The 22,133-nt window shown below is 41.3% G+C and overlaps 1 protein-coding gene across 1 annotated transcript in view; it reads left to right on the top strand.

The window, feature by feature from the left end:
- Positions 1-177: 177 nt before the first annotated feature.
- Positions 178-22,133, top strand: part of akap12b (A kinase (PRKA) anchor protein 12b) — a 51,166-nt gene continuing 29,210 nt past the window's right edge. The window contains exon 1 of the mRNA XM_030404824.1: positions 178-549. Within this exon, the coding sequence (XP_030260684.1) occupies positions 415-549 (135 nt within the window). The 5' untranslated portion in view covers positions 178-414. The remainder of the gene's footprint in view (positions 550-22,133) is intronic.

The following is a 22,133-nucleotide window of genomic DNA, read 5'->3' as shown; positions in this document are numbered from 1 at the left end:
GTAAACGATGCTTTAACCTTATATTTCATTTGTTAACCTTCATCCTCTCCTCTCACTTCTCCTCCATCATGATGATGATGCTGCTGCTGCTGCAAGGCGTGCCGCGGCGCACCGGAGCCCCCCATGTGATACTGGTGGAGGAAGGGAGGGAGGTGGAGGTGGAGCAGGAGGAGGATGGGGGAGGAGGGGGTGTCTGGAAGAGTTTGCTGGTCCTCGCACTTCATCGCTCCACACCAGATCCAGGCCACCCCGGGGCGGAGCTGCGCTGCGCTGTGAAGAGCTCGTCACTCGGACGCTGTGGATACTCGCTCCGCCGCAACGCACCGTCACCTTGGCCGCAGCAGCTGGCGTCGGAGGACCGCTCACGACTGTTTTTTTGAAGACTGAAAAGAGTTTTTGGTGATTTGGTTCGCCATGGGAGCGCAGGGCTCAGTGCAGCAGGACGGGAAGAGCCAGGAGGATGCGTCGGCTTCAGCCTCAGCCTCCGCGGGGGAGCTGAGCGCGGAGGTGAACGTGATCCAGGAGGGAGGCAGCGTCCTGGAGGGCAAGGTAGGCTTTCAGTGTTCACAACGAGAGATGTCTCCGTCACGTGTGCTCATGCGGTCCCGTTATTAAGTTATGCATGACGAGCCCGCTTCACCTGTGTGTTTGCAAACATACCTGTCGTCCCTCTCCTCCGCCTCCTCCTCCTCCTCCCCCTCCACACTGTCACTATGTCACTGTGCGCATCAGTGCCGTGCTGCAGCGCACAGGCTCCATGTGTTGGGATTTTCTTTTTCTTTTTTTTTTCTTTTTTTTGCTGAGTAATGGGTCGAGTTGTCTGCAGTCCCGCAGTAATAAAACGCCAGGAGCTCAGATCCGGATCCCGATTTACAACAACTAAAAAAAAAACAACAAAAAAAAACAACCACATTTTATACATCTTAATAGTTTGGGTTCTGTTTGGTTTAGAAGCGTACGAGCAGTGAAGGATTATGGCATTGCATGATAACATGGTTCTTATTTGATAGCACTTTTCAGGTTTTGATTTCATCTTTTTTTTTTTTTTTTCACCACTAAATTCAAGATAAAAATCAAGATATTTTTGCATTTTAAAGCGAAGCTGAGAGAGAAGCCTAAAGTTGTGACATATGTGCAAGATCAAAAAGGCCAAAAAAAAGAGTCAGGATGTGCATCATGTGGCTGTAAATGTGTGGATAAAATATACAAAAATCTTGAAAATAACATTTTTAAAAAAGTCGTCAATTTTTCCCCCTAAATTAAAGATGACAACCTTATGTTGCATCTTAAAGCTGCTCATCTACAAGGGACTGTGTGATGTATGTATGTATGTTTTATTAAGTATCATGGTCATAAAAAAAGGGGAAAAAGCCAATATAATGTGTATCGTGTGGCTGCAAACATGTCGATAAAATATACAACAATCTCCTAAATTTAAGAATAAAAAACTGAATAAACAGAATATGATATAATATGTAGCCTCTCAAAACCACATATTATCATTAAAGCCTCAATTAATTCTCAATTGACCAATTTCACACATACGAATCTCATCACTTTGAGATTTAATAAGATAATTTCATCATTATTGGGATTTTTAATTGACCCTTCAAGTTGGGCACTTTGACCTCATGTCTCCAGAGTTTAAATGAACCATCAGTGAATAATAGATTCAAAAGATTGTCAGCGTATCTGGAGGGGCTGTTCCAAACCGGTACGTCTGTCTTGACACGGTTGAGTGGCACCTGCTTGATAAAGGACACCAGATTATACGTGATGTGTTTCGTTACATTTTTAATCTAAAGGAGAATAAGCTCCTGTGAGAGTGAACCTGCCCTTTCATTATCTCCTCGTCCGTGCAGCATGTTGTGGCCGGCTGCCATCCTCCTGAGGGATCTTGCTGACCGCACCGTCACCTCAGTGTAAATTGCTCAGCATTGTGTGACTGAATATTTGGAAAGCGCCTTCTAATGACTACGTATGTGTCGCCACCTGCTCTGTTCACGCCGCCCATAACGTATTGGATTTATTGACTTTTTTTCTTTATGGGCTGGAGGTCAACAGGTCAGATATTGGGGGTCTGAGAGGTCAGCGGTAAAGGTCACGTGACACCGGGGGGAGTCGTTAAGTGAGACAGAAAGCAGAGAACAGTTAAACAGTCAAGATTTTATCAGAGCTCCTTGTTTTTTCCCCCCCATGAACGTGTTGTTTTTTAAACTTCCCAGCACGTTGGCAACATCCTTCGTGGCGGTTGGATGTTTTGTTAAGCTGTCTCCGCCGTTATCGCAGGTGTTATCGCATAATCAGTCTGCATTATTTGTGCTCATATTTTCCCGTCATGTTGATATGTGTGATATGAAATGTTTCACAGGTGCCAGTGTGGCTGTCTCTCGAGCTTTGTGATTTTCCAGCTGTGACAGCTGTGAGACACAGTTTCCATTACTGACATCTCTCTGCAAGCAGGTTGTCCTTTTTGCTGGTCACAGTCATAATGTTTGTCTGTTGTTAGACATAATCTAATCTAGTGTATGAGCAAAAGCAGGAAACCAGCAGCCACAGCACAATGATTTAAGAGGCCACCACGAGTAGAAATTTGAAATGTGACAACTGCAGACGACTTGTCTCAGTTAGGATAAAAAAACTTCTATTCAGGTGGCACGGGGCAAACCAAGATGGACCAATGGCTTCCCCAGCACAGCGTCAGGGTGCGATTGACACGATTTTATCCACAGCTACAATAACGACAACATTGCTTCATGCCTTTTAGATAAACAGGTGCTGCTCAGTGAAGCAAACCAACAAGGTCACATTCCCCAATACAAATACATTTCATACATCCAACCAACAAATCAGCCACCATCTCTCCACTGTACAAAACTACAAACAGCTATTTTACACGAGATAATGAGATCCAAAGGGGTCAGGAGGTGTTCAAGCCTGCATACGTCACCTGTAAGCACAAAGAGACAATGTAGGTTAGACGTACATGTACACACTGTGAAAATGGACTCTCGTGTCTACGTATTGTTCTGTTCGGAGGCGTGATCACACCAATAAGACGGATATGATGCTGACAGCAGCTTAAGCTTAAGTGATGTCAAACCAGACTCATTAAATGTGATACTGAAGTGTTTTCATTTTGTGCTTTCGGGCCTAAACATCTGCCCCCGGCGTATCACAGGGAAATATGATTCGGTTGTATTGACGCATCATCAAAGATTGAAACCAGTTGAAAATTCCAGTTGAGGCTCCTCATCACATTCTATATATACGTCTATGAGCTGTTAGCAGTGCCCCCAGTGAGACATTTTCCTTTTAAACCTCTCACGTGGTTTTATTTAAGTAACTGCTTCTGGTCCATAAATGTCATGTTATTCAATATCTCACAGTAAAGTTCTCTCTGGTCATGAAACTACCTAAAGTCTCTACCTACAAACTCACGCATTAATACATCCCAATTCATCTAATAATATGATATAGAAAGTAATAATATATCACACACAGGTGCCATTTTTCTGCAGTGTTAGTACTTTTATATTTATTGTCCTTTGCTGAATAACAATATTTTAAATGCAGTAATTCAACTTGTAATGGAGTATGTTTACATTGCGGTATTCATACTTTTACCAAAGTAAAGCATCCGAGCAGGCATGGGACGGAATGAAAATTTCATGTTGTGAATCATCAAAACATGCCTAAAACTCTTAAAATGCCCCTAAAATGTTCTGGTATCACCTCACTTTTCATTGTGTTGAGTAACAAATATTTGAAGTATTTTTACGTTTAAACGTCAGGACGGCTTTTCAAAGTCTCTCTCTGGTGAGGATATTCACGATTGTCCCTTTAATGGAAATTTCACCGCAATCGTCTTCTCGTGGGTGTTTTCATTGTGGTAATTGTCTCGCCGCTTTAGCTGAGTGCCACCACTGTAAGTTGCGTGACTGTTGCAAAAAGTGAGAAAAATGTTTTTTCCTGTTGCAAAGATTCCCATTTCGAAAGGGCAAAACCTGTAAATGCAGAGGAGGGACGTGACCTTGGTTGTGGCATAAAGCATTTCGTTCCTGAAAGGGAGGCAGAGAAGAGCAGTTTAAACTGGGCCATGTTTTCTCTGGATGTGAGACACATTTATCTGAGAGGAAAACAGTGACTTTGAGCCCAGAAACTGATTAAAATGATAAACGTAGTCATCAGTGTCGTGCGAGATGGACAGATATCGGGGATTTTGAAGTACTGGTGGTGTCTTTTGAGGAGAGAGAGAGACAGAGAGAGTGTGTGTGTGTGTGTGTGTGTGTGTGTGTGTGTGTGTGCGTGTTCAAGCGGACCTAGGCTTCCTGCTTGATACACAGTCAATAAATATCCTCCTCACTCCACAGAGGAATTATAACAATGTCTCTCTGTCCACCACCACCGACCCTCCTTCTTCATTCTTCTCCGCCTCACAAGTGTCGACTAAGTAATCACATTAAGGTCATCACGATAAAACAGGGAGATAAACCGCGCACTAAATTATGTTTGTGCCAGTTCGGAAAATTACACAACTCATGTTGGATTCTTGTTGAATTTATTAGATTGTTACAATGAAATTAGTAGATAGTATGTGAACTACAGCTGCAAATGATTGGCAGATAAATCGGTTAGTTAATCGAAGGAAAGTCAACTACTTTGATAATCGAGTCGTCATTTCAGTCATTTTCAAGCAGAAATCTCAAACATTTGCTGGTTCCAGCTTCTTAAATGGACGCATGTGCTGCTTTCTTTTCTTTATAACAGTACATGGAAAGTCTTTGGGAAATTGTGATGAGCATGTTTCACATTTTATAGACTAGATCAGTAATGGATTATTCTGGAAATATAATTGGCAGATAGCAGCCTTAATGTTAAGACATTTTATAAGTGCTGCCACAATGTGCTGGCTCCTCCTGTCGCGAAATAACCTCTAAAATCTCTTTCTCACATGCACCTCCGGTTGCTGGGTTCATCGCCTTGTTCACTCAAGTTGCATGTCTCTGTTTTGGAAATCTTTCTCAACCTGACAGGAAGATTTAAGATAGAGCTGCAAAGCTTGCGCAATATTAAACATTTATCACATGATGGTTGATGAGCGAAGTTACCTTCCATTTATGAAGCAAGACCATGTTTTCTTCATAATGTTGCTTAGCTCTCTGTTTATCTGATCTTCAGTGTCGGGGGGAGGGGGGTTGTGCAAAGATGCACAAAAACATTTCTGCAGATCTATGCAGAAAGCAGTGCTATGTGTTATTTTAGGTTGCAGGTGTTTTGCAGGAGAGCACTCCTATGTGCAACGACATGGCGTGGGACCCAACTGATGAAAGGAGCAAGGAACAGACATGGGGGCCATGCACATTCCCCAGAATTCAGCCTGGAGAGACATGTGCAGCCAAAAAAGCTTTATGTAAAAAAACAAACAAACAATAGCTTCAAATAAGTGCTTGATGTCATGGGTTAAAAAAATGTTGAGCAGAGCAATCACAAACTGCAAACATGATGACTTCTCCACTGACAATCTCACTGACTACGTTTCCGCAAAAAGTAAAAAAGATATGTAGTCGTCCTCCTGCTGAGTTAAACTTGTGTACATGTTCAAAGAATGCTCCTTAAACCAGAATTAATAATGGCACATCCCACATGTATTAATCTTTAACTTCTACATTTGGAATAAGGCCTGAAGGGGCACTCTGTAGTTTTAGAGAAGAAATTCAGACCAAGAATTTTGATAATCATACAAACTCTTTTTGTTTTTCCATAACTGAATAAACAAGATGTTCTCAGAGGAAAATAAGGTCCCCAGAACACTGTCGAAGCTAGAAAGGTGGCAGGGTCCGCCACATATAAACACAGTGAAACAGTAAAACAGCATGTGTCGTCCCTAAAGGTCAGTTTGTTTTTCCAGTCATGAAGACAAAGAGAGTTTGATCATTTAGTTTGCTTTATTATGAAAATCAATAAATCTATGAAGATTTTTTGTGCACCTTTAACACCAGGAAAGCTTTCTGGGACATGTGTGGTTAAGACTTTTGGTCTCAGTGTGCTGTTTGCAGCTGCAGCAGGGAGCAAAGATGTGATTATGCAGCTTTTAAGTTAAACACGTATGCTTTTTTTGAACATGATCAACAGGAACTTAACATGCATAAATGGCTGAGAAGATTACAGTATATTCATAAGATCTATCATTGTATTGGGGCTAATGTTCAGCATTTTATCTGCTTAAAGGTATCAGTGTTTTTTTTTTTTTGTCTGATTCCCAATATGATAGATTAAATAAATAAAACACCCCCTTTTTTAAAAAAATGACATGGAGTAAATATCAATGTGTTAACTCACATCCACTGTTGAAAAAAGTACCTAGAAGTCATACTTGATTAAAAGTAAAGATCAGTCAAAGTCACATACGAAAAGCACTTGAGTAACAGTCTTAAAAGTATCTGATATAACATGTACTCGAGCAACAAAAGTAAAAATAAAAGTAGTTTATGTCATCTATTACAGTATCTACAGTTTGACTGAGTGTTAGATCTGATATTCAGCTTTATTTATTTTATTTTTTTTGATTATTAGAGTCCTTGTTTTTTTGTTTTGTTTGTTTGTTTTGTCTTTTTGAAAATACAATAAATGTTATCAAATAAATTGTATAGAATAAGAAGTAAAATATTTTCCTCCAAAGTGTAGCGGAGTAGAGGTATAAAGTAGCAGAAAATGAAAATATTCAAGTAAAGTACAAGTACCTTGAAATTGTACTTAAGTACCACACTTGAGTAAATGTACTTAGTAACATTCCATCGCTGCTCACGTCTACACCGACTGACAAAGGAACAAAAGTGAACACGGCACGTAAACATTAGATCTGCATCACATGTCGGCTCCTTCCATCACTGCAGCGGTGGCAGATGACTCCAATGATCAGACATCATGTTATGCAATATAATGCGTGCTGATTAAGGCTGGTACGTTCCTGTATAATGAGCTGCAGCTGATCAGACGCTGCTGCGGCTCTGATTATCCTGTTTAGCAGAGAGAGAGAGAGAAACAGGGGAAGAATGGAGGGAGGGGAGGGGGGATGCGGAAAGGGTCAAACAGAGGATCCATTGAGGATGGGCCGGGATGGGGACAAGCCGGGGGCCCCCGTGTGCACCGGCCCAAAACAAGAGGAAGGAACCGACATGGGGAGGGGGCGGAGCAGCGTTTTGGGTGGGCAGGGAAAGAGGGGACGGGTGTGGAGCCCAGAGAGGGGAAAAAAAAGAGTTTGGGTAAGAGAGGGAGAGTTAACAGGGGACCTGCCAGGGTGACATAAAGGCAGATGAATCAGCCGATTGTTCCCAGAGTCCTCCCTCCTGCCTGATTTTAAAAGGACACTGATGACAGAGGATGAGTGATTAAGAAAAAAAGAGCAAACTCAGTGTGTGTGTGTGTGAGTGTGTGTTGAAGGTGGAGGTATGGGAACCTAAAGTCTATGAAAACAGAAATAAGATTTGACTTCCTTTGCACCTGCTCTTAGATGCTTTGTTTGTTTCAGCCGGTTATAGACTCAACATCATCTCTGAGTCATAGCATCTTAACATGAAGAAATTAGAGAGTAATCTACTTATTTACTTTCGCACACCAGACAAAGGTAAGTTTATTTTCCCCTATGGAATCCAGCACGGGTTTACAGTGAGGTCCATGGGTTCCTGTCAAAGTAATTTAATCAGTTGAGTTAGAACTGGAAGTCAAGTGACGATGGTTACTCGAATGGTTATTTTAAGTGAAGTGACATTTACGCAAGGACAAACAACAAATCGAGGTTTGTTTTATACATGGACATAAAAAATGACATAAAAAAAGGAAACAACACAGGCCTTGTGTAGTTTATCGCTGGCAAACAGAACAGGCTAACAAAACCCAGAACTGTCCTTTCTGTGTGCATACTGAGAGAGGAAAGAGGAATGATTTGTTTTTTTTCTCTCTTCCAATCATTTATTGTAAATCTCTGCCTACTGTGATTAATTATACATTAAAGGTTTGTAGAAAAAAGAAATAAGAAAATGAAACTTACTTAAATGGTCAACTAAGTGCATTTAAACTTCTTAAAATTTGAGGTTGTACTTCATTTTAAGCAACCTTATGCCTCTAAACCTTCAAACATTGTTGTTTAATTTTGACAGCTTTAGTTACTCTTTACCGCTTTACTTTCTTCAAATTAGTTTTGTTCTGATAAACCGGAGGTTTAAGGGGTTTTTGAACAACATCAGTCGGCAAGTATCGGGACCATCGTTTGTTTTTAGCTGACTGAGCGTGTTCAATAGCGTTCAAGTGCGGCGCGAGGCTCTATAAATTAAATAAATAAAAAATTGGTGTGTCTAGGTACTTAAACATCTACGTTGGGTTTGAATGCAGGACTTGTATTGGAGTAATACTTTTAGAAGGATTTGAATACTCTGCAGTAGACAAACAACAACTTCGTAAACTGTGTTTCACAAGTGGATAATTAAACTTTCAATGATGAGTATTTTTCTTAATTTTGTTGAAGAGGAACAGGAAGTGGCCTTATGCGAATTAATCTCTCTCAGGCAGCTCGCTGGCTTCCATCTCTCAGATTCACTGTCAGATCCATTACTGACAAAAATGGAGGATGTGTTTGAGGACTCGAAAAAAAAACCAAAGCTCTTTTGGTCCTCTCCCCTCTTAGCCCCTACAAATTAGACTTCACTCCGATAGCTTGATCTAATAATGAGTCCACTAGACAATACACAAAATCCGGATAATGGCATCAACATCACAATGTTACATAATGTCTCGCATGATTTGCAGTGTCACTGTGCCTCTGAAGTCTTACGAGCTTCACTTAGCCATTTAATTGTTGACACACACTGTTTTTTCATTAAACGCTATCAGTTGACTTGAAGTAGACAAAAAAATGTTTTAACACAATGAAAGCTTTCATCAATCATCTGCACCAGAACAAATCGCATTAGTTTGACTTTCTTCTCAAAAAATAGAGATGTCTTAGCAGTGTGTGTGTGTGTGTGTGTATGTGTGTGTGTGTGTAGCAAATAACAATTATTTTCAAAATTAATCTACCGCACATTTTCTAGACTGATCAATGACTTGTTCTGTCTATGCAATTTCACAAAATAGTGAGAAATATCTGCCCGAGTCTTTAGATTTTATAGTTAGTATTCTAGTTTGCTGTTGCTAGTTTTCTTCGGGAAGTCAGACCATCTCCATCTGTGATCAAAGCCACCGAAACAGACATTTGAAGCCAGAACAAGATTCTGTTTTTGTATTTTTCTGAACCCCAACCAAGTGGTTTTTGTATGTTAAATAAACCAGAGCATAAGCACAGTGTTGTGAGAGGAGAGAAATAGAAAAACTCAACCTGAACAAAGGTAGAGTTGCAGCATAAAGAAACATTCAGCTTTGAATTACCTGTGGCTTAGACTGCAGACGAACTGACAAAGAGTAAGGGGAGAAAACACAGGCTGGGATACACAATGGCAAATGAACAAATGAAACACCCGTGCACGGATAAAAAGGGCGAGAAAAAGACAAGAACTGGAAGTGGAAAGTCACAACAAGGAGCATTGGGATGAACTCTACAAATAAAACGGAAAAACACCTAAACTGAAAACCATGACAAAAAATGAACGAGGGGAAAAAAATCACTTAACGATCAACTTGGTCACCAACGACAGTAACAATCTGTTTAAGACAGTTATTTTTACTTTGTTTTGTTGTCACAAGCAAAGCACTGTGTGGGAGCGTGTTGATAAAGCTGAGATGTCACAACTTAATTTAAGATGACAGCCCAGGCACACACACGGACAGTTGGACGGACAGAAGTTGTTGTACTCTTGAAGGAGATGAAAGAAAAAGGTGGCGGGTTGTTTCCAACATTGACATGTTTGTTGATGTGCCATGCTCATGTTGGGGCATAGTTTAGGACCGAGTTAGCTCAAATTGGAAAATGGCCTTAAATCCAATTTAAATGTTTGAATGTTCCATTCACATTTGCTGCACAAACATGAGCACAGGACAGAATGTACAGGAACATCCAGAGCGCTCAGTGTGTCTCCTTGTCTGTGTTGCGGGTGAAGGTGTGAGGAGGGATTCTCCTCTGTCCCGCAATGATGTGTTATTGAATGTATGAGGTCGGCCATGCAGGGCTTGGCCTGCTCACTACCCCATAGGGACCGTTGCAGCTTCTCTGTCCCAATCAATCATTCTGATTGGATGACTCTGCCACGTCAGCGTCCCTATTATACTGCCTGTCTTTACTGCTTCACCAGTTGAGGTAGCTGAAAGGAGAAGGTCATCAGAACTAAATCATTACTTGATATTTGCCCAGAGTGGTGAATTATTACCGCCCCCACACTGCAGCCTCTTGAATAAGTTAGTATAAATCGTATCTCTATGATTAGATGTGATCATGCACACAATCTGATTACTGTATAACTACTTTACTTGTCTCTCACAGAGAATACTCTAAATAGTTTAGATGTCAATTACTCCTATTTGACCCGTCGTCTGTGTGTGAATCACTTGACTGCTGGATGATTTCCGACAAAGGTGAGAACTTACTTTATGTTAGAACTGATGTAGCATGAATTTTACCATAAAACTGTGAGACTCTGCCTGTGAATTAAAAAGTAATGCCTCTTGTCGAAGTCTCTGCCGGCTCCTCGCTGCGACAGTCTGCTCAAAATAAACCCCCCTTGCCTCCGTTACGTCACGAGCCTCTGTGGACTTGCACGCCCATATCTCCTCTTCTCTTTTAGCTCCATGATTCATCGCTTTATCTTTGGACTCACCTGTTAGCTTGTGCACTGTCTCTCTGAAAGCAAGAGTGGAAATGCACCTGGTTGTATCCATTTTGTTTGACATTACTTCTTGCTGCTGCTGACACAAAATGGCGCTGTCCCAATCTGATGTTGTGAGCCAGATATCCAAAGTTTATGCTCCCAAAATGATGCCTCCAAATGTACCTCTACAAGCCTTTTCTTATGTGGCACCCTTTGCGCTAGAAATACAAAGAAAAAAGTTGTGTTTTTTTAGGGGTGTTGCATTGATATCCAAGTGAAACTGCATTAGTAAACCGTCCGGGAAGTCGCCTCTGTAGGATCTGACACTTGAATTAGCATTTGTGACCCTGTCACAAGTAAAAGAACACGAAGAAAGCAAATGTCTCACCGTTAATGTTGTGTTGAAATCTACAATTTGTTCTTCCTCTGGTGTTTTTAGAAGCTGTTACCGAACAGCTTCAGGTGCATGACCACCAACATCTCTGGAGTTTGGATTACCTTCATTGACATGTAGCCAAAACCCAAAACTGACTTGATGAAAATAAATTTCTCTTGAATTTTACCCTTCACATTACCTTTGCAATTGGCATTTAAGAGATTTTACAGCAGGTTACCTCTGTCCATAAAAAGGACCAGTTATTAGTGACAAGCGGTCACATAAACATTGAACCAGCAACTCACCATCATCGTAATTTTTCTGGTGAGAACAGCCAGATAATTTCCCCCTAAATTGTCGGGTTTTCAGCCTCTCAGAACTACATAAGGTGTTTAATTTAGGGCTGTGAGAAGTAAGAAGTAAGAAAAAAGCCTTGTTATTCATAGTGCTCCTCATTCCCTCCCTCGTGTACACGAACCTGTTCACCCCCTCTTTCCGCCTCCTTCTCTTTTTTGCACATCCATTTTTCATCAGCTCTGGTCCTGATGCAGCATTAACTGCTTCGCAGAGCACACTGGAAGATGTGTGATGTCATGACGTGGGTGTGTGTGTGTGTTAGTCTGTGTGTGTGGTGCTGGTGGGAGTCGGAGCATCTGAAGGACAAATGGTGAATCATTGCTGTGGTGCAGCTGCTCTCCTGCGTACTCGTGTAGGACGGTGTAGTCACTCTAATCTCAGTTCAGGGTTGAGATTTACTGTACTGACCAATCACACGACCTGTATATCACAGTCACTGTTCAATAACTGTAAAACACAATGGCCTGAAAAAGAGAGAGACGCCGTGTCTTGCACTGTCTTTACTCAGGTACTGTGCTGAAGTACTATTTTGAGTATTTCCATTTTATACATCTACAGCACCACAAACTATTTTAAGGATATTAAATATGATGCTTTGTGATACTGTACATTAAACAAACTGATCGTTGTCTGATTGATGAAGTTAAAGGATAATCCAGCGGTCATGTAGACAGTGTAATGTGATTTGATTTATCGGATTAAAGCGGTCATCCGATTATTAGAAATTGATCAAACAAACCTATTTTTTACCATTTGTTCCATTTTATTTGCCGCATGTGTACCGTTAATCCGATTTCTGTTGGTCTTTCACATCCACGCATGTGTGAAAAAAGTAAAAGAAACCGGATGTTGTGCGAACAAGTGTTTTGCGACCCTAAAGAATCCCACAGAAGGAGGAGCCCTGAGCGGCGGAGGACCATGACAAGCGACGTCAAACGACGCGATGTTGACAGGATGCTTGAAAAAAGAACAGTTCTCCTGTTTACATCATGTATGCGGAAAGAAATCTAACTTATTGACTAAATCACGCAAACCAGCTTTTATTTCATTACTAAAGTGCATGTAAACACTTAAAATCAGATAATTATGATAACCTGATTATTGTGGTCATGTAATCTCGCTCAGTGTTTCTACAGTAGCTCAGAACTGACAAACCAAACACCGGCTCTGGAGAAGGCCTCTTTACTGGGCCCCCCGCTAAATCCCACACACTGGACCTTTTACTTACATACAATTGTTGGAATGCCAGACTTTAACGAGTGGAGTATTTGTATATAGAGTAAGCTTCCCCAAGTGTGTGTCCTTGAGCAGCCCTGCTTTGCTAAATGGGACTAAAGTGCAATGATGTATATTTTTGAATGTAATGTAGGTTAGGTTATTTCATTTATCTTCTCTTGCAAATAAACGCCAGATTTATATTATTATGATTAAACTTGTGGTAAGATGATTGAATCGTCCACCCAGCGATGCAAATCCTAGTCTCATTATGTAAGCATTGTCTTTTTTAAAGACGGAGTTGCCTTCGTGGAAATGACTTTTGCTCACATGAATGAACATTTCAAAGTGTATGGCTCTGACTAAAGGTACGAGGGATTCAAAAAATGCGAAACATTTCACTTCCTCTGACTGGAGGAGTCGTGGCTGACTGACGATTTGAAAGTGCTTACATCACAACCGCCGCACTGTAGATGGACTGTACATGCTGATGCATCTGGACTATATAAGTGGTGTCTTATGATGCCCATTGCCCCCTCCGGATAATTAGAGACATGCAGCACAGTAAATCAGGTGGTCACTGCTCACGGATTTCAGACGAATGCGAGTGTTGTTCTAAACTGTGAACAACTGATCACTGCTTTATTGAAAGAGCTCCTCCACTGTGCCACCGTGCAGTATTCTCCAGTGAAGCCTTGCTGCCTAGACACGTACAGGTTTAAGTAATCAACGCACTTATTCAGATTTAAATTAACCACATTTTTTTAGACGATAATAGATAGTTGCTTTAACGGAAGAAAGCTCTTATACTGCTCCTGTTCAACGTTCATTTTACAGCTATAATGACATTTTTACGCAGTTCAAATCAAACAGAACCAAACAAACGCCTGATCACTGATGGGCACCAACAAATAATAGACTGCAGTGGACAGGGGATCCAATAGGAGTCTAAAAAAGAAGTCTAAACAAATGCAAATAAATAGTCTGCAGACAACAGGGACAAAGGAAACCTTATATCTCTCTGTCTTGCTCTGTTAGGCAGGCAAAGTAATGAAAGTAATGAGACGGGGGAACAACACTGAGCAGTTTGTTGTGATCTGGCAAGAAAACAGATTTCTATTTGGAGCTGATTTCATTCACATGTCTTTTTTAACTGTGTTAAGATCAAATGGCACCCAGCAACACGTGAGAAAGACTTTGATAGAGAGACGTGACTACGTTTTCTGCTCCAGTATCTTAAAAAGCTGCACTGATCAAGGTTTTTTTATGTCAACAATGACAATGGCCTCATGACAGTGTGGGGTCACTCATCAGCCCAGTCGTCAGGACACAATGTTGGCAGTCAACTTTTTGCAAACCACATTCACACTTTTACGTGTCAAAGGCTTCATAGTATGTTGACATTTCTACAAAACGTGTCATATCACATTCATGTTTCATGTTCATGATCAGTTTATAGTAGTTGTTCTTTTTGTACACTTATTTTTGTTCAGTTATGGTTACTGACCCTCTCTACAACTCCCTACACTCATATTTTTAGGGTAATTTTTGCTATTTGCCGGAAAAGGAGACATAAGAAACAGTAATCAAAGTTAAAGATAGCATTTTTTTATTTATTGTTATCAGTTAAAATGATTGAAAACAGAAGGGTTTCTTTTGGTTAAACAAACTCTTTATTATATGTGCGGTATGATAACCATCAATTTTCATTCCAAAGTTTACCTTAGAACTGATACTGCTGCAACCCAGCGTGACACATCTGCTTTCTATGCAGTAATTACATTAATTCAAAATAAAGGTAAAGCTGAACCTCCGACATTCAACACATTGTTCAAGTTAGCTTGTTTGCTGATATATTGTACAAGATATTATGTCAAAACAGTATTTCACAGTGTAACAACCCAAATCCATTTATGCTCAGGGTGTCTCTCCTCTTCACTGTATTTTGAACTTTTGAACTAAATTTAAAACACAATATGTGCTGCTTCTCAAACACAAACACTAACTATCAAATAGTACCTGACTTTGGAAACTGTTCTTCAGACTATTTGGATAGCCCCAGGTTTAAGTGACATACGTGACCCTGAAAGTTATTTCTGTGCAAAAACTTAGATCAAACACAGACATTAATAGGGCTATAATCTGTGAGTAATTTCAGGCCTTAAGCCAAAAACAACAGTCTGGTTTTAGTGTCTCAATAATTAAAGCCACGTTTTTCAAGCGTCTGTATGCGTTACAGACACCTCCTCACACCAGTCATCCTCTTCTCTCACATGTGACTCTGGAGCTCAGAGATGCTTATCGAGGCTCAGAGATATTTGGACATTCATGACAGGAGGGTCAGCAATGCGGGTGGATTTGTTATTTCAACCCAGTTAGAGAGGCAGGCCCATGGGGGTCAAACGCTGGCCAGTGTGGCCTGATTATGATCGTGTCCTGGGGGGTCTTTGCCTGCGACCAGGCTGTTGTTGTTGTTTGGCTCGGTTTGCTGTTCAAGTGCAGCAGCCGCACAGATGAAGGGATGGGGGGGGGGGGGGATGAAAAACAGACAAATTGTGGGAGGTATAAAGGCATCGGGTTAAAGGGTGCACTGATGTAGGTAGAGGAGGACAACCTGGTTAATGGCAGCCAACAGGTGTGGGACTCTGAAGCCTTAGGGTCACTCAGTACATTAGGGATAAACACACAGGCGCGCACACACAGTCTTAGCTTCAAATCCACCTTCTGTTATATAAATTAAATTCAATGTCCCTCTGGTTCTCTCGTCACATCACGATCTGAGCAGGCTGAAATCAGAGACAGCTGACATGTCATGCAAACAGGCTGATGTGATTTCCAGGGCTACGATGGAGTGGACCAGGGAGAGCAAGTGTTGGTCTTGTGTTTCTTTTAGCTTATTGAAAATGCTTAAATGAAATGAAAGTATTTTCATTTGATGCAGTGGTCATTAAAAAAAGGAATCACTTTTGTCAATTGAAACCAGCCTTTTGGGGCGAATCCAACTCGAGCTGAAGTTTTCACAAACGCAAACTGCAAGTCAGTTTTCTAGGTCTCTGACTGCCGAGTGTTACAGTGAAATGACACAGCATTTAAACGCTTGTGTTGTATAACTGCTGTTTTATATAACTGAGTCATTTCAAAGCATTGGCCTACTAATTAAATATTCAAGGTGTGCAGCAGAGTGGCTCCAGGGAAGGCATTGTCTTTTGGAGAAAAATAACTCTAAAGCTGAAGGATGCATTGCTGTAAAATTTGGTACAGTTATTAATAGTTTCAAGATGATGACGGTTGATGACTTTCGTGATCCCCCCACTTTTATGCTAGCGCCAACCTGAGGTTGAAACTTGTGGTTTTAGGTGAAACATCTCGACAACTTTGGGATGGATTACCGTGAAATTTGGTACAGACCTTCATGTCACCCAGAGGATGAAGTTTCCTAACTTTAATTGTGATCGGATCACAATTAGAAGTTTTCCGACAGAATTAGTGAATCACCATCACCCTCACATTTACTTCGTGTTTGGTGCTAATTATAAAATGTTGCAAAGCATGTTACGTGCTAACAGGCTGAAGTAAGATGGTGAACATTTCCTACTGATCATCAACATGTTAGCACTGTTAGAGCACAGGTACCCGACACGTACCCGTCGTGACCCAACGGACCTGGCTGGGGTCAGACAAAGATTTTTAGCTTCTGGTTGCGATCAAAATATCAGTTGTAGTTACTGACTGGAGGTAGCTTGAGTTCTGTATTGAAAAAATCCTTTTCACGGACATCTATAATGTTCATGTCTGTCTTTAACATAAACAGACGAAAAACAAACTCAGTGGTTCATCTTAGATTAATTGCATCAGGCTGGAGTCGGTTCAGACAGACAGGCTGCGCATGTTGACATGCTTCCATTAGCATTTAGCATCAGCCTAAGCCCAAGCACGCTTTCTCAGGACTGCTTGACTGCAGACTCCACTAGCAACTTTTCTAAACTTCCAGGACAGTTCGGGTGCTTAATTCACAGTTCCTTCTTGTGTTTTCTGTGTTTTCATTGCATTACCAAGAACATCAGGAAAATGAAGGGATCAGCATCTAACATCAATGTGCTTTTCACCAAATGTCAGAACATTAAAACCTTAACCTTACATCTGCTTAACATCAGTTTTAGCATTAGTTAATTTTTTGGTTGCATTCAGATTAAAGTGTTACTGCAGTGCAGCCTCACAGAGCCACCAGCACGACAGAGGGCGCTATTATTAAAGAGATGCCTGTAAAGCTGTCGCCAAGACTCCTAGCGCTCCAAATAACATCAATAATGACCTTCAGACTGAGAAAAAATTATTACATTGCTATATATAGTATGTGGAAACAAAGGGGCAAAACTCTACTGCACATATTCAATGGTCCGCCCATCCCAGGAGTAAATTCAATGCTAGAAACCTTTTTGGCGCCATGTGCTTGGCGAGAAATTGTAATTTCATTGAGGAGGCGCCATTTGTAGACTGTTGTGTTATTGTTTGAGGATTTTACAAGGTCAGAAATTCTAAACTTAAATATTGTTTCTTCCAAATCATGTGTATTTCGGTAGCTGAATCTCAACGATGTCAAGACTCAATTAGTTTTGTGAGAGTCAACCGAGGTCGAGTCCCACTTCATCCATTTTTGCCTAATATACTTTGGACTTCATAATTTGAGCTCGATAATCAGATCCCAAAACTTGTAAACTGTGTTCTCACAAATTCCGTTTTAAATTTCAGCCAAAAAAGCAGATTGAATGGACCTTCGTGAATTAAGGATAAACTAATAGGGAAATTGGCAGGACACAAACACTCCGAGACACAGTGAGTAAGGGAGTTTTTTTTTCTCCATCTATAGCTTAGTGTTTGCAAGAGCTGACAGATTTATTGTAGTGAACGCCCCTTCCTGAAAGCGACCATAAATAAAATGACAGAGTCAAACCTGCTCTGTATATAAAGCAGAAGTGGATAAGTAGAATGAAAGAGGGAACAGTGAAACAGAAAAAAGAAAGACAAGAGGAGATTCTTACTTTCTGTAATTGTTGTGCATCTTTGTGGTAATTCAGTTGCGATCCAGGACTTGTTTAGACTGCATAAAACACACACACACACACACACACACACAGGAGCACAGGTACTCTCAGTCTGAGCACCTGAACATAGTTAAAGGACTGTGGAAAGAGTGAGAGTGCTCTTTGGGGGTCTTGTCAGGCTTTGATCTTAGGTATGTACTGAATGTGGGGGTCAGGGATAATAGATTGGGGGCTGGCAGGGTTGAAGAGACATGAAGGCACAGGGAGGGAGAGGGAGACAGAAATGATGGTCACACCGGCCCCTTGAAACCTCCCGTTAGACCGGGGTGAAATAATTATTGGCAAATGCCTTTCGCAGCTCCTTAGTACAGCTCGCTGGTAGAGCTGGTGATTTAATCAGGATTGAATTAGATGATCGTGATTAAGTTGGCAGCTGGAGAGAAATCAAATGATATGACTCTCTTGTTCTCTCTTGGAGGCGTGAAAGCATCCAGGCAGTTATTATAGGCTAAAACTCATTAACGAGAGAAGGTTAAAACTGACTTGGCCGCTGAAGTGAAATGCTTGCAAGTTCCTGTATTTTGGACAGTGATAAAAAAACACTCTAAGGTCATATTTGAGTACAAGTAAAGAAATCGTGTTAAAGTATTACATTAAAAGTCTCACAAACATACCGGATCCGGTATTCAGGATTTTTCTGATTATCAGAATCAGAGTGTTTTTTTAATTGATTACAGATCAAATAAAAACCCTTTTAAAATGATGATGCAGCGTGTAATCAACAGAGTAACTGGTAACTTAAGTAATCAAATTAAGGTAGCGGAGTAGAAGGTGCAGTATTTACCTCCAGAATGTGGCGAAGTGCGATTTTGGGAGGTACCACTCTCCAAGCAGGGACTTCTTGGAGGTTAAAATTAAGATTTTTTACCCTGGTCCCTGCGGTGGAAACAAGTTAAGTTCTTACAAAAGTCCTGCACTCCCTGGGAAACGTTCCTGCGGTGGCAACACAGCAAATGTTAAAAGAAAATCAGTAAGAACAAAAGGAAACTATAAGCCTTACTTACAGACTCCAACAGGATGATAGTATACCTCTAAAGTGAGCCACTAGCAAAGGACTACTTTCCTGCATTCTTGGCTTCTTTTTCGCTCCTCATCCTGGCTCTCTGCTTCTCATCTCCTCTCTCTTTCTATCTTCACATCTCTTGCTTTCACCTCTCTTTATCTTTCTGCCTTCCATTCTCCCAGTCGCCCTCCCTCAGACGGCATCGTCCTCCTTTCGTCTCCCCCAAGACTCTGTCCACACCTCAGGGTTCAGAGGTCTTTAGGTTAACTGTCACGAAACAATCTACGACCCCACAGAGAGTCTTTAAGCCTGTGCGAGTTTGCATGTGCGTGCAAAACACGATAGCCCGGGATCAATTCAACCCACAATTTGATGGTCCCTTGAACTATTCCTGGTGTCTGTTTTTATCAGATTCAAATAAAGGTAATGGAAATGTCTTCTCCAACACTCAGTTCAGCCTCTTCTCTCCGCCTGTTCTGAGAAGAGAAACTGGGGTTTACGATGCGATTTGCCAGCCGCATCATCCTTTTCGTCTCCATTACCCCCCTCCTCCTCCTCCTCCTGCTTGTCCTCCTCCTTCTCTCTCTGCTGCTCCTCCGTTTGGTTTTAGGAACATAAATCTCCTCTGCTGGCCTGGTGTAGCCAAAAAGTAAATGAGAGAGGCAGATAAGGGGATGTCAGAATCAAAGAGAAATTAAGGATGAAAGTGAAAGCAGAACAAGGTTAAGTGATTATAAGAAAATCTTCCCCTCTTCTTTTTAAGGTCAATCTTATCGTAGACAATCAGATGGGAAGGATTTAAAGTTTATCTGGAAGCTTTTGATCACAACCAGTTGACTGACTGATGAGACCTTTTGTGATTTAAGAGGCACCAAAGATGATTTTACTTCTCGCAGACATGATCTACGTGCTTTTCAGAGTAAATTTCCCCCCTCCTTGCCGTGCGGTTCGTATTGGGGCCATTTTTATTGTTTTGATTTGTGGGATAATTCTGCCACTATTCTAAGCTGTTTTTTTGATTGTCAACAAATCACATGAAACGATCATGTGTTCGTCTCTCTGTCTCAGCTCACGGGTTCTTAATAAAGAAGTCAATGTGGGTCACAAATGTAAGAATTAAATCTTTGGGTAAATAAAACAGCTGTGCACTGTGGAGTTTAGCGAATGCTACTCAAACATGGAAATAAGTGCCCTTGTTCATCGTAATGAAGGAGCATGTGAGCCAATGCAACAGTGTGGCTGCTTGATGTGTTACGGCATAGAAGACTGTAGTGTATCAGGCCTTGGCTACACAAGGAATACATGTTCGTGGGATGAATTCATCTTTGGTTTTGGGTCTTTTCAACTGATTTGTTGAAAACTACAGAACATCCACCAGCCCTGTCCTTTAATGTAAATAAAGGAGGGATTTGTGATTTAAGCCGTCAGCATTGTCTTAACCACCAGTTATTGGCAATCTGATTTAATTTGTTGAAGTAAACAAAAGCCAGAAGTTGTTTATAAGTCTGAACGGTGACTCGGCGTCCACAGTAAGTGCCACATAGGTCTGCTGGCTGACAAAGTGCCTGATGGATGTGTAAACACTCAAGTGAGAAAGGCTGCGAGGGAAATGAAAATGTCCTTTGTGGGTAATTAGTCTCTCGTGATAAATGAAGATGAGACCGTGACCAAATGAAAAGAGCTGAAATATGAGATTGCAGGAGTTATTTATTACTGTTGAACTCTATAAGATATTAGAGAAATTATAACTTTCTCAATCAGAAAATAAGGCTGTTGAGATGTTTTCCAGTGGCATATTTCAAATCAGATCACATCACACAGAAAGCAGACAGAAACTCCCTGCTGTTGTTCACTTTAGCAGACGTTTTGTTTTGTGACCTTTCCTTCGCGCCCGTTTGGAGCAGGTCTAAGTCTGTCTTTAGGCGTTTTGCGGCAGACCATGTTGACCGAGCAGACGTCAAAAAATGCACAACTGGCAGCGAAACTTCAACATACTCTGTCTGGGAAATGAAAGGAATTCAGAGCAGCTCAGGCGAAGCTGTAGATATCATTTTTTGGGGGGTCGGGTCAGTTTTAGTTCACTGGAATGACGCAGTGAAGCTGCAATTCATATAATATCAACAAGGACTTCACTCTATATGGGTGGGATATGAGAGGAGGGCCAACATTACGCAAAATGCAACCCGTCTACAGCTGGTCCAAGGTTGTTAAGGTTATGTTAGTAGCAGCTAATGTAGCCTCAAGCAGAAATTAGGTGCAGGCTACAGAATTCTTTATTCACATAAAGAAACACATTTCAGAATCCCCTGTAAATTACATTTGTAATCTCGACATCCGGTAGATTAAAGGTTTAATTATCTAATAAAGAAAAAAGTTTGGTCATGTTATGGGAATCTGTTTGGGGGTTATGGGGCACTCCCAATGTAAAACCCTTTTTTAGCCAACTGGCATGCTCAGCTGATCAGCTGTCATTTAGCTCATGAGCAAAATCTGTGAATCAGTTATTAAAATTTCATCCTCCTATGGCCGCGAAATATGTGGCCACGAAATATGTGGCCACCAAATGGTGACAACATTTTTTCCACTGGCGTATTGACAGAGCGACCTACAGGGCTTCTGGTCGCAGCTATAAACCTCCAGGTTAGAGCGGTTGGTTTAAAGTTAATGTGAGGCAACTAAAACACTTGGATAACGTCGAGGGACATGGCAATCTTCAATGGAAGGTCTCTGGTTGAACATGTTAAAACACCAGGACCAGTCATCAAACGAATTCTTCTCACTCAGAGCATACAGGGAACAGAATCATCTAAAGTGGACGTAAAACCCAAGAGATCCTATGTTGAGATCCTACATCCTCATCTCAAGTACTGTCTGCCAGTGTTATTGAAGGATGTGTCCCGTCTTACACTTTTATTGATGCCCAGAGGAAGGTGTGGCATTTTAAATGGGGTCGGATGGGGGCTTATGAGGTAACTTCAAGCCAGAGGTGGTGAAAGGATGACCATTTGCGGGCAGTGGGCTAAAATAAGAGGATGGAGTCAGGTGTTGGGGGGGATCTGTGGAATTTAGGAGAAGAGGGCAAGGAATGCTGGGAATGCCAGTCATGAGATATACTAGGGGAGGGCGGGGTCGCTTCAGGTCTGGAGGTCAGCTGATGGCTCACACACCAGATCTGATCCAGGGTCCTGGTGGCTTTGAAAAGGACTGAAATGACAGGACCATCCTCCTCTGTGGGAACGCATTTAAACCACTGAACTTTTTATGTGTGTGAGTACGTGTGAGGG

Source organism: Sparus aurata, chromosome 22 (genome assembly GCF_900880675.1).
Source record: "Sparus aurata chromosome 22, fSpaAur1.1, whole genome shotgun sequence".
In the NCBI taxonomy this organism is placed as follows: domain Eukaryota; kingdom Metazoa; phylum Chordata; class Actinopteri; order Spariformes; family Sparidae; genus Sparus; species Sparus aurata.
The sequence above is the reverse complement of the archived record's forward strand: the minus strand, read 5'-3'. Positions and strand labels throughout refer to the sequence as shown.